The following is a 13,791-nucleotide window of genomic DNA, read 5'->3' as shown; positions in this document are numbered from 1 at the left end:
TAAACACATGCACTGTAGAGCAGAAGTTGGAACAAGGCACAGATGCTCTTTACCTATCAGAAAATATTACAATCAGCAAATATTACAATCATTGTGGGACTACATTGTATAAACCTGACATCCTCTTCAGATGACACTGATTAGGACAAGGGGGAGTTTTGGATTGCACTGTGTGCACTTGCTTTGTTAGGAGAGGATACAGCTTTAAAGTTACAGCTTCTGAGAAATGACACAGAAAATAAAGCAGTTCAGTACTTCTAGTTTGATTAATATGAATCTGCTAATTAAAATAAATATCTTGTGGGACTTATGCTCAGTGTTATGGAAATAGGGCACTGCTGTGATATAGTGCTCACAGAGGTTTATTTCATTGTGGTACATATAGGGTGGTGTGTGTTTTTTTTTTTTTTTTTTTTACATGACCTGCAAAGGGAAGAGAGCATCTTTTGTGTAATTCAACTGAGGTCAGTTTGGACTAGAGCATAAAAACTACATTATCAACAAGAAAAGCCTTTCTGCCCATTATGCAAATGCTTTTCCCAAATTTTCAGGCATTGAAATAATTCTGTGGTAGTGAAGCAAACACAATGGATGGAATTCTGCTTCTGCTTTTACCTGTGCCACCTCAATTAATGATGTTTACAGAAATATTACTAAGAGCTGAATGGCACATTTAACAAAAAGTATACTTGCAGCAGTAGTCAGAGTTGGGAGTTGATGCAGAATACTGCTAAGCACAGTAAACTTGCTGACTTTTGAAAATGGTGCGAGTAGTAGAAGTCTATATGGACTGTGGTTTAATGTTCTTGCTTTTTTCTCTTTGGGAACTGACTAACAATGGCTTTATCGATTTGCTAGCACAGTTTAAAAATAGCAGGAGAGATGGAGTAGTGAGGGCTTCAGCTTGGGTTCGCAATCAAAGTATGTCTGAAGCAGGCTTGTACAATCTGTGATGAAATCTGTGTCACCATCTATGCTGCTATTTTTAGCCACTTGTGTATCAATCACACCTCACATTTTAAGAATGTGTAGCCAAAGTGCAGAGTGGGAGAGGGGTAGGGGAATAACAGAGTCATAATCTACCATGTACATTCAGTGTGGGGTAGAATAAGGATGACCCCTTGTGGAATGTTCATTTCACAACTTGCAGAGCTTCCATGGGGAGGTTTCAATGGGGTCAGAAAGTGGAGGAGAAAGCCATGTTTCCTTCAGTCCTTCTGGCCTCCCTATTCCAGATCCATCAGTTTTCTGTGTTCTTTGATGAGGTTATGGTCTTGTAGGCCCAAATGCCTCCTCTTGTTCTAAGAGATCCCCGCAAATCATAATCACTAACTTCACACAGTGCACACACACGTATTCTCTTTCATGTTCCCTTATCATTTACATGATCTCTGGGGGTATGTCTACACTAGCTTATTAGTTTGAGCTAGGCAGGGTAATGAGGGCAAGCGGAGTTGCAAATGAAGCCCGGGATTTAAATATCCCACGCTTCATTTGCATGTTCCCGGGCACCGCCATTTTTAAATCCCCCTTAGTCCGAACTCTGTGCCCATAGCTACACATGGCACGGAGTAGGTAGTTGGAATTAAAGGTCCTAATTCGAACTATCATCACTCCTCGTGGAAGGAGGAGTAACTCATGCTCGAACTAACGAGCTAGTGTAGACGTACCCTGGGTGAGCATTTTCTCTTTCTTCCTCCTCCTCCACTTAATCGTTTGACTGTTCTGTTGTCTATTCCTTCTTATGTTGCATCTACACTTCACCATTTTTCTGGAATAACTCCTGTTATTCCAGAAAAACAATACTAGCATCCACATTGCAGTTGCGTTATTTCGACAGAAAGTCGAAATAGTGAACAGCTTTTGCTGATGGTGGTAAACCTCATTCCACAAAGTATAAGCCCTTTTCTGAAAAAGTTTTTCAGAAGAGGGTAAGTGTAGACGCTCCACTGTTGCCATGTCAAAATAGCTCCTCACCAGGGCCATTCTGTTATTCCTCCCCAGTACCTCCTGGGGCTCTAAGTTCAGATAGCATGCCCACATTAGGGGAACCTGCTTTGGACTAATTTTGAGGCTTCTCTGTAGTGTGGACACTCTATTTCAAAATAATCTTTTCCGGAAGATATCTTTCAGAAAAGTTTATTCTGAAAGAAGCTTGCAGTATAAACATGTCCTTATTACTGCATTCCATATACTTTTAGTACTTGAATATTTATTCAAAGAAAAAAACCACAAGTTGTACCTGAGATACTAGAAAGAGGGTGGGAAACATCTGACATGTTGGCCGCCCACAGCTTGTCAGGGTTAACCATCAGTGGATACCAGACACTTTGTTTACCCAAGTGTCTGCCGGCACAGAACCCTGCAGCTCACCGTTTGCGATTCCCAGCCAATGGAAGTTGCAGGACGTGGTGGCCTGGCCTGCGCTGCTTCCCGCAGCTGCCATTGGCTGGGAATCGCATACTATAGCCACTGGGATCTGTGGGGCTCTGTGTCTGCAGACATTCAAGTAAACAAAGCATTTGCCTACCCACCAGTGCCTAACCCTGACAAACTCTGTGTGGCCTGAGTGCTGGAGGTCACCCCCCTCCCCCCTGGAATAGAACATAATCTAAGTACATTCTGCAATTCTCTACACTAGATTCTGACTTGGGTCATCTTCAGAAGATAAAATGAGGACCAAAGCTGACAAATTAAGTTCTATTGTTGTGTTAGGGGGACAAAGGAATAAGGAAAAATTTGCAAGGCCATTATAAAATAACAAACAGTTGAGAGGCTTACATTCTACAGGTTACCCACTGACGTTTTTCCTAAGCAAGTCCCTTGAGTCTGAATTATGGCTGCATTGGTTGCTAACAAAATAAGCTGTCTAGAGTTTATGAAACATTTCTATTTTCCAATAACATGATCCTTGATTTTCTGGATCTCTTTGCCCCTTAGGCTCCAGACTGCTACTGTATAAATGTGTAACTCAATAGATGTTATATACCTCCTGTCTTATGTTCTGCTTCATAGTTGATTCTGTGTAGGTATCAAATGCTGACAGTGTTAGCTATTTATTTTAATTACCGATATATGACAGTAGAATTGTCTTGTTAATATTAACACTACCATTGTAGGTTTGAATTTAGTTGACTGTAAATAAATAGTGCTCTTAATGCTTTAGCTGTATTAGCCTTTTCCAGCATCCACTAAAAAACATAGCTAGTGATAAAAATTGGAACAAAACATAGTTTTGTGAAATATTATCAACTAATAACATTTTAGATTATTGTCTTAATTATCCATTTGATTACTATTTCTTCGATGGGTTTTTCCTCTCTTGCCTGGAACCCTTGAGAGCTGATTAGTCCTGAACCAGGGGATCTGCTGGATCTGGGGAAGTCAATGCTAGCTAGCCCCTCTACTGCTGCTGGCTGCAGGGCTCTGCTCTGGTGTCAGCAAACAGGCTGGTATTGACAGAATGAGGACAAGAGGGTTACTTGGGGGAAGAGGCAGACTGGTTGTGGAGCCCAGTGTCTGGGGGCTAAGTATAAGGCAACATGGGCTGTGCTCCTGGCTCCCTCTGCCAGCTGCAGGGATGCTATTCTGGCCCTCTAGTTGTGAAACTCCAAAGTCACCCTGCCTTCTCCTTGGTGTCCTTGTCCCCATTCTTTCCCATCTCTCCTTGTCCCCCTGAGCTTGAGTGCCACAAACGAGCTATTTGTGCTCCTCCAGAAATTCTGGGAAGGTGAGGGAGAAGTTGCTGATAACAGAGCCCCGCTTTTCCTCATAAGTGATCAAGCCTGGGAACACCCATGAAGATGCCAGACCACAGATGCTGATGGACTATAGAAGTCCAGATCATAGAAGTCAAACCTGTATTTATAAACACAAGAAGTTAATAGCTTGGTTGAACCTGTAAAATACTGTAAAATACAGAATGGTAAAATACTGACAAATACACTGAGGTTTGTACCCACTTTGTGGCCACAAATGCTCATGCCTGCCTCTCCCCACAATTATAGGCATCAATTATTAGGAGGAAATTGCTTATAACGGTCCTTAATTTATTAAACACTATTGGTATGTCTACACTACAGAGAGGATCAAAGTTACTGCTCTTCGATCCAGGATTCAGATTAGCGGGTCTAGTGAAGACGCACTAATTTGAATTGAGGGGCACTCTGGTCAGTGCTAGTAGTCTTGTTTCCATGAGGAGTAAGGGAGGTTGAAGGGAGAGTGTTTCCACTTTAACTTCCTGAAGTGTGAACAGCTCCAGAAGTCAAATTAAGGTACTTCAACGTCAGCTATGCAATTAACGTAGATGAAGTTGCATATCTTAATGTGACCTCATCCTGTAGCGAAGACGTACCCTATGTGTTATAGCAATGTTATGCACAAAGTTGAATAAAATATCTGGACATATAATACTTGTATCTTTTCTTCCCTCAGGAAACCTTTTGCTTTATTTCTGCATTGTGTAGACTTAACATTTATGGATGGATTTTGCCCACTGCCACTTTACTGTTTGTGTGGTAAAAAATTACCTTAATAGGAAAAGTAGGTGTGGAAGAAAACATTGTCCTCACTCTGCGTTTGTAAGCAACAAGTAGCCAGAGGCAGTTTTATTACAAGCTGCAGCAAGGGAAAAACTGGTTCGGACGGGGGGGGGGAAGCCCCTCCCTCCCTCCAAGGCAGATCTTCGAATACAAGCAATTATGAAGCAGTTTATATACTGTCCATTAGATATAATAACAATAACAATTAGTCTCCTTCCCATTACAAACACCAATGGCTAACAGTTATTTTAGTTCCACCCAGATGCTCCTTATCTCAAGGTCCATGCCAGAGTCAGCATTCTATCCTTATCTCCGTATGGAGGCGAGAGGCAAAGGCAGCGTCTAATTACAGATCTCACGTTGTCAGGCCACAGACTTAGCGTGACTCTTGCTCTCTTGTTAACAAGACCAAGATGGCTGCACACAAATTCCCTTATTTCCTTTTCCTGCCTCCACATAGGGAAGCTCAAGAATTTAAATATCCTGTCAAATTCATACAGATGTGGTTCTGAATACAAGTTCACCATGCAGATGTCTGTCAGTTATAGAAAAAAATCACTTAACACGTGGAATGTTCAGGGAGGGAAAATTACCTTTTACGTAATTTTTGAAAACTTTTTCCATAAAACTTTGTCTCCATGGTATAGTAACAGCCAGCTATTGTTCATCTATGTGGTGCCATCATTTCCAGAAACATTGTTTTGGAGGTTGATAAAGTTCATGTAAACAGGCTAGATAGTCCTGAGTCATCAAAGCATCTGGATTTAGGGTAAATTCAAAATGTGTGTGTAAAACCATCAACACTTCAGTATTTGAAAATACCTGAGATTATTTCATTCTTTTATTGACCTGTTGCAACACTAAAAATGTTGCCGCCAACCCTTCTAAAGTCAACAACTCAGTCAGTACATGTCCCCATATTCAATCAGAGCAGGTTGCCTAGGGTATAAGTGCAAAATTTTAAATTTAAGCAAGTGTGTATTGGCACAATGCCCAACTGATCACAGAGCTATTCAGTGGGCCAGAGTTCAGCACATAACCAACTAAAAGCAAAACAAAAAGGAATCATTTTATGAAACTACCCACAGTGTATTTCCTTCTCTTTTAATCAGGGGATATTATTCTTCATTTACTAGGGGTATACCCATTTAGCTCATAGGTGAAAACATCGGTTAAGTCTATTTGGTAAAAGCTGCTTTGTGTTGGATTTCCACTATTTCATTGAATATTTGCATAGATTTCCCTAATAAATACTTTAAAAATGCACTACTCAGCAATTCTTCATAGCCTACCAGTCAGTTGACTTTTTTTTCACAATATTGTTAACTGATAACTTGTTAGATCAAATGCTACAATCTGAGACATAATTTATCTCTACAGAAGGTAACATCTCCCTGGTTCCTTTCTCTTCTGCTTAGTACATAGGCAACTGTGCTGTGGCAGAAATAAAAAAAGCAGATGTGTTTATAAAGAGACTCAAAGTGCTTTGTTTTATTTATTATTATTGTTGGTTTGCAGTCTCAATTTCTTGCTAAAGTAAGTGTGTGTCATTATTATAGCTTTGCTGTCATAGTACTAGGTAATGTCTCTTTATAGTGCCTTAAAGATGTTAGTATTATGGCTTCATATATTCAAAACTGTAAGACAAACACAAGGAAACTAAAATGTCAACAAGACAGAGGTAGGCCGGCCTTGATCCAATAAACACAAATTGATTCCTGAGCTTCACTGTCTTCCACTTAAAGGTCTCACTCCTCTACATTTCATGATGATTTTTTATTTAAAAAGCATGCATGAAATACTGCAATAGTCTATGGGTATTCATGAAGCTTTGGGTTCTAACATGAAGTATTTTAACTCAATCCCAATTTATGCCAATTAGATGCATCTTTCAGGGTCTTTGAGTGTTTCCAATACAACTTCTATTTGGAAAAATCAGGGATTAAAAACTAGAGCTGGCTGAAAGTTGGAGGTTTCATATCACAAAATATTTGGCAATTTGCAATTTTATTATTGCAATTCAGATTTGATTCTGGACTATACCCTCAGGATAGCTATGGACATAAAAGGCACAAGAACTCCCACTCATGAATCCTAGCTTAGCCATTTTCTTCTCAAGACAGACAGAAAAGCTTCCTCTCTAACATATTACAAAAAGAAACCACCAGTGTAGTATGCTCTGAAAAGTGGTAAGGCCATACCAATTCCAAAGTGTGGGGTTTTTTTAATAGGAAAAAAAAACCCTACTCAACCAAAAAACCAGAGAATAGAAGCATTAGTAAATTATTACAACTATAAGAACATTAGAAAGGTCATAGCAGTACAAATCAATTAGCCCAATACTGTGTCTTCCAATAGTAGTCACTGCCAGATGCTTGAAGAGGAAGGAACAGAATAGGGAAATTATAAAGTGATCCATCCCTGTCATCCAATCCCAGAATCTGGCAGAAGCTTAGTCAGAGCTTAAAGGATGCTCAGATGATGGGATTGCATTCCTGACCATCTTGACTAACAGTCATTGATGGAGGAAGCCAGTTATGTTTGAATTCAGTGATAGTTTTGGCATTCACAACATCCCCCAGCTATGAGTGCCTCAGGGTTATTGTACATTGTGCAAAAGATTATTTCATTCTGTTTGTTTTCAAGCTGCTACCCATTAATTTCACAGAGTGACTCTTGCTTCTTCTATTATGAGAAGTGGTAAATAACACTTCCCTGTTAACTTTCTCCATAGCATTCATAACTTTATAGACCTCTTTCATATTCATCTCTTTTCTAAACTGAACAATCCTAGTTCTTTTAATCTTTCTTTATACAAAAGTTGTTCCTTTCCCTTAATCATTTTGTTGACCTTCTCTTTATCTTTGTCATCTCTACTATATCTTTTTTAGATGGATGACTAGAATTACACACAACATTCAAGCATACCATGAATGTATATAGTAGCATTATGATTTTTATTGTCTTATCTCTCTCTTTCTTAATGGGTCCTAATATTCTGTTAGTTTTTTGACTGCCACTGCACATTGAGCAGATGTTTTCAGAGAACTATCCACAGTGACTCCACAATCTTTCTGTTAGTGATAGAGATGCAGCCCCGATAGTCTGGTTCAGCTGAAACAAAAGACAGGAAGGCTATGCAGCACTTTAAAGCACTTTAAAAATAAATCATCTTGTTAGTCTTTAAAGTGCTGCATAGTCCTGTCTTTTGTTTCTGTTAGTGGTAACAGCTAACTTAGACTCCATCATTTTATATGTATTATTGGGATTACGTTTTCCAAAGTCCGTTTGCATTTGCCATTTTGTTCCCCAGGTATCCATTTTTGTGAGATTGCTAACTATCTTGAGTAACTTGTATCATCTCTAAATTGTCATGATAATGCTGATATTGCTTTCTGCTGGGAGTTTATAAAATGACAAGCCATGGGTGGGGGTGGGGGATGAAACCTCAAACATGCCACAAAATAAACGTTGAAAGAAATGACAGAGAAAGTACTGAAAGAGTGATCTGTAACAAACCAGTCCACTGCAACCAGAGACCAGAAAAAGCATTCAGGCCCTAACTGTCTCAGGCATCTGCACAGGTTAAAAGTTAGAGGCCCCATTTCTTTTGCTGACCAGAGTCAAGAGGGAAGCAGCAGTAATGTTCTGGTGCCTCTGATGTACCTCATGTTGGCATATGCTCTGCAGGACAAGGCTGTTGATTAGCCTATTCTTGGACATTAAACAAAATCCTTAGACAGGAAAATCTCCTGAGTAATGTGTTCCACAGAGATGCAAGCCAAGAATGAGATTCCTGCCTACTTGGTAACTTGAGAGAAGCAAAATTACAGGTTAAGTGGTTTCCCCTTCTGACTCTTTTAGGAAAGAATTTTCAAATGGGGTGACAGGGAGGGGTTATGAAACACCTCTTTCTTCATTGTGTAGACATGAGGAAAGAAGAAAATTTAAAATATTCTAATCTAATTCCTTATGCCTGTTTATCTCCTTCTACCTGTCTCAGTAGCATGTTCCCACTGTGACAATGACAAAATCTAGGCTCCTAATGAATTGCTTTAGCTCTTTTTTTCCAAGAAAGGGTAGGATTTCCAGTCATGAAAAAGCGGGGGGGGGGGGGAGAAATACCTATATGGGCCTACTTAGGTTACAACTTAGAACAATTTGTGACTTTGGAATGCCCTATATTCAAAGAATAAATTGTTTGTGATGGATACAGTAGTTGTATTAACTCTAATCACAAGTGTTCATAGAAAGTATCAGATAGTGCCAAGAATGGGAACTCAAGATGACTCCATTCTAGGGAAGATCCCTTACCTGTTCTGACTTGAAGTCACTGGCAGAATTACTATGCTATGAGACTGTGGTGCGATTCGTATGCCATGTTTCTGTCTTGTCACCTTCTAATCACCTCTTGGTAAACCAAAAGAGAAAGCAGATATTAAGATATCTAAAGACAATTTGAAAAGGCAGCTATCTTTCAGAGCCTGCAAAGCTAGGTGTACACTTGTCTCTTGTAAATCAGCAGTCATCTCACAGAGTCTGAGAGTGAAAATAAGTAAAGGAAAAATGTCTTAGTGTGCTCCACAGGAGCCACTTTCAGCAGATTAGGGTCAAATGCATTTACAGAACAGTAGGGGAAGATAGTTGCACTGTCACAGTGCACTCCTAGAGAGTTCTTAACCTTAGGTATTCCCATCCTGCCTGTCTGGAAATCCAAAATGAAAAAATAAGTCCTTTTGAGTCATTTTGTCTTTGAGACTAATTATAGTACATAGCAAAATAAAGAAAGCAAAACAATGTTCCCCAGGCTCCGACTGTCTGGCATATCAACATATGGTCACCAAAGGAAAGTAATAAGTTGCAGAGCCCAAAGCTGAGGATATTGCCGGGGTAACATTTAGGCCTGGGAATATGGGGATGAGAAACTAAGGTAAACAAGCCAGTAGCTCTCTAGTTTAAAATACACTTAGACTCAACTGTTTTCTATGGAGTGAAAGGCCACAAGTCTGATTTTTAATCAAATGTTGTTTAAAACTGTAGTTTGAATTATTGCTTCCCTTGAAAACCTGCTTGAATGTGATGAATAGGAGGCTAACCCTCCAATTCATGGTGTGATGCCAAAAGTCCCAATTTGACACTAGGCTGCTGTGCAGTAGCTGATTTGCTCACCCCAGAGAGCTGTTGTGATTGTGTTTGTCAAAAGGATGATTAAGGTTTTTTGCTGGTTAGTGCATGGAGCTTTTCTTGGCCTTCTCTTAGGAGGAAGCTGCCCAACAATGAACAGTCTGGAGGGAAGGGAAGGTAGAGAAAAGGAAAGGGTTCAATCATGGATTCAAGCCAATTACTGTTATTACATTAAAATTTAGTGGTTGAGATTGGGATTGGAAAGAGAAGAGCCCCTTCCCACAAAATATATAAAGCAAGAATAGTTTGATTTCCCCCCCCCCCCCCCCCCCACACACACACACATAGACACCTTCCCTGCCTAGGATGAATATCACTGCATCAAAACAATTATGTGACTGGAATTTATTTTTCACACTGGGCCTATTATTTTTATTTGTGTTATATTACAGAAACTCTACTTACTGTATGAAAGTATCCATTTCGCTGACAGTGGGTGAAAATGACACTGGACTTTGCTACCATTCAAAGATGAAGTACTTTGAAAAAGCTGAACTTAGCAAAAGCAAGGAAATCTCATGCCCTGACATAGAGGATTTTTTAAGTCCATATAAAGAGCCTGAAATCCTATGGTATAAGGTAAGGAGTACAGAAGACTTCTGTTGCCTTCAACAAAATATGATGTCAAGTTCTGCTGCATTTTCAATTATCTCAACATTTTATTTGGACGTGATATACAGTTTGGATGGATTTAAGAAACATTAATAACAAGACAAAGAGCGATAGGACAATAAAGGAACTTGATGGTAAAGTGTTTAATGTAGTTTTTACCTCTAGAGACAAGGATTCAAATGCTTTCTTAGGCAAAATTGAAAGTTCCTTATTTGGTATCTTCCTCTTCCCACCTAGCTGTATCACAAAACAATCAAATAACTGGTGGTCCTCTTTCAACTGGGAAGTCCAAAACTGGAAAAGAAAAAAAAACACGTTATCAGGGAGATCAGGGATATCTGGTATGATGCTTATTGGTAAGGCAGGGTGGGGAAGCAGACACAGCAGTTGTCTGCCCCATATCAGATTCTGACTTTCACTATTATAATCCTTAATTTCCAAATGTGAAATTTACATTGAACGATATGAAGAGAAAACATTATTTGCAGAAGAAACTGCACATTTTTACCTTAGTATGCAATTTAAATAGTACATCCTACAATTCAGCCAAGAGTAATAATTGCTGTTTAAGGCTTGAGATCTGTCCATTATTCACATCATTCACAAAATTATGGGAGGAAAAGTGAAACAACAATATCCCAGATAGAAAATCTGGGATATTTTCGCTTAAAATATCCATATTTCTCAATGAGTTGTTGATAACTTTCTTTCAACACTGTGCACTAATTTGCTTTTCTGGAGAGATATTTAAGCTCTGGTTCTGTGATGTACTTGTTAAATGAAGCTCCCATTGACAGCAGTTGGAATTGAGGGTACTCAGCATTTTGCATGAGCACTTTGCACCTTGTAGAGTCTGTTTCTTAAGCCTAGTGTCCTAGTGGATAAACCAAAATAGTTTTGATCTCTTAGGTAAACCTGAAATTAGTAGTGTGTGTGTGTGTATGTGTGTACAGGAATCATGAACTGTAATTTACCAGCTGAAACATATTTCAGCTTGAAGCATACAGGTTTACTTAGCCCCTTTATAAATAGAATACCTAGACTGTATTATCCAGTGATTATGAAAAATTATGATCTAGAATGATCCTGACCATGCCACTGCCTTTGAAAATGTAGGGTAATAATTATTAATAGTGTCACCTGAAATATTCTATGATTTAAAATATATAATAGAATAAGTATCTAAGGATTTTATGTCAAAAACTACTTTTAGTTGGTAGGTTGCCAGGATTCATAAAATGTCATTGTGGGTTATCAGATGTGAGGACATATTTCTATTTTTAAGAAAAGTCAGAATGACCTTTTACAAAACTCGCCTATATTCTGTAAGAACAGAAAGCTGCTATTCTGGTCAATGTGAGCAGCTTATTTTGTACAGTTGCATCAAAAATCGCAAGGACATTATTCTGTTGACTTGTAACGTATTTCTTAGAAAGACAATGTTTGGAAAATCCTGAAAAATGGCCAAAAGCAGCAGTAATTACATGATCTACTTTAATTATTTGAAATACAACCAAGGAAATTTAAAAAAAATAAGGAGGAAAAAACAATATGAGGGAGAACCAATAAAAACTGGCAACACATACACATGCTCTGAGGCATTAACAAATTTCAACTTAGCGGATGGGCCTGCTTGTTAAACAATTAAAATAAGAACGTGTTTCAGCATTAATAAAACATACACAATTTTATCAGTAGTAATTAAATTGAGACAAGTTATATTTTACATATATAAATAATGCAATGTCTAATTTGTACTACCCCACTGAGTCCATAGTAAGCTCATTGATAAGTGAAAACTTTCAAATCAAATTCTAAGGTGTTTTCAGAAATGGAAATGTAACTTGCTTCTTCCTTTTTTCCTCATTCACTGCTGCTTCCCTTCTTTTTGATTAATTATTGCTTTACACTGACTTCCCATGCCCTCTAGCTGTCATTAATATAATGAAGATAAGTTTTCTGTATATGTAATAGTCCCAGAGACAATATTAATTAAGATAGTAAAGATATTCCTTTACTGCACCATCGTTATAAGGAGTACATTCTCTGCCATTCTTGCATTCAGACAGCTTTCATGGTACTCAATGAAGTAGAATTTTGGGGACACATAGTGTATATGAAATATCATAAGTAATCTAAGCCTTTCCTAGGTTCTTTAACTTCGGCAATGTAGTCAATATTCACCAAATTTAAATTCAAGTCATGGGTGTATTATATTGTCTTTGAACAGGAATGCAAGGTAAAAACATGGAGACCGAGTATTGTGTTCAAAAGGGACACTCTCATCATCCGGGAGGTTAGAGAAGATGACATTGGAAATTACACTTGTGAGTTAAAATATGGACTCTTTGTTGTCAGAAGAACTACAGAATTAACCGTTACAGGTAATTACAGGCTCCTAATATCTTTGTCTGGTATTGTTAAAAAAAAAAAAAAGACATTGCCTTCCTTTTATTTAAAGATCATTTGTGATGTGCATTGCAACTACTTAGACATAGAAAAAAGATTTTATGATCATCGTTTATTCTTGCCTAGATGATGTATCTAAATAGTCTAAGTTCCAGTTAGTATTGAAAGTGTTCTGAATGAGGTTTGGGTTTGGGCCTGTTTTAGAGACATGTGGAGAACTCAGGTTTCTGAATGGGAAATGGAGAGGATATTCAGTGTTTTGGTAGGATAGATAACTTGGGCATTATTTATGGCAGAAAATAACATGTTGAAGCCCACTATATTTGTTTGTGGAATGATACCTTTTGAATTCAACACTTATCTAATGTCCAATGTTGCTATGGCAAAACAGAACCATTTCTTCTCTCCATCAGGCCCACCTGCACAATCATCCAGCAGATTGATCAGATTGTGCACACCTGTGAATACCAGCAGTGAAATCCTGTCTCCATTGAAGTTAATGGCACACATTCACTGATTTCACTAAGGCCAGGATTTCACTGCATGTATTCCATATCAATCTAGCTCTAGTTCTATTTTTAAAATAATCCTGTAATGGCTATATCATCTGAAACATAATATTGGTGACAAGAGAAAATATGCTTTTAATATAATTTGCATTAAAATCTTCAACATTCTTACAAAAGTTATATCATAGTTTGAACCTGTACATACTATAATAGCAATGTACTGTATTACAGAAAACAACCTCTCTGCATAAGAGTTACTCCAACATTTTTTCAACTCCTCCTTCCTCTCCAAACCTCAATGTCAAAAGGACCTGTCTAATTTTGAAAGAATATGCCATTAGCCCTATCCAACAGAAAATCATTTTGAATTGACTTATATAATTATTTGAAAATATTGGGCGGTCCATTCATTGGAGCTATCTCTACACTGCCCCCGTTTTACACAAAAAATATGCAAATGAGGCAAAGCCTGGAATATTGCCACAACTCATTTGCATAATTAATGAGGCTCCATTTTGTGCAAGAACCCCCTCTTG

At 38.3% G+C, this 13,791-nt stretch overlaps 1 protein-coding gene across 4 annotated transcripts in view; it reads left to right on the top strand.

Moving 5' to 3' along the window:
* The window catches only part of IL1RAPL1 (interleukin 1 receptor accessory protein like 1), a 1,174,742-nt gene that overhangs the window by 723,965 nt on the left and 436,986 nt on the right, over window positions 1-13,791 (top strand). For all 4 annotated transcript variants that reach the window (XM_075913279.2, XM_089774688.1, XM_089774689.1 and 1 more), the window contains 2 exons: window positions 10,118-10,304; window positions 12,568-12,721. In XM_075913279.2, the coding sequence (XP_075769394.1) occupies window positions 10,118-10,304; window positions 12,568-12,721 (341 nt within the window). The remainder of the gene's footprint in view (window positions 1-10,117; window positions 10,305-12,567; window positions 12,722-13,791) is intronic.

The sequence above is a fragment of the Pelodiscus sinensis genome, chromosome 1 (genome assembly GCF_052426305.1).
Source record: "Pelodiscus sinensis isolate ZL-2025 chromosome 1, ASM5242630v1, whole genome shotgun sequence".
NCBI classification, from domain to species: Eukaryota; Metazoa; Chordata; order Testudines; family Trionychidae; genus Pelodiscus; species Pelodiscus sinensis.
The sequence above is the reverse complement of the archived record's forward strand: the minus strand, read 5'-3'. Positions and strand labels throughout refer to the sequence as shown.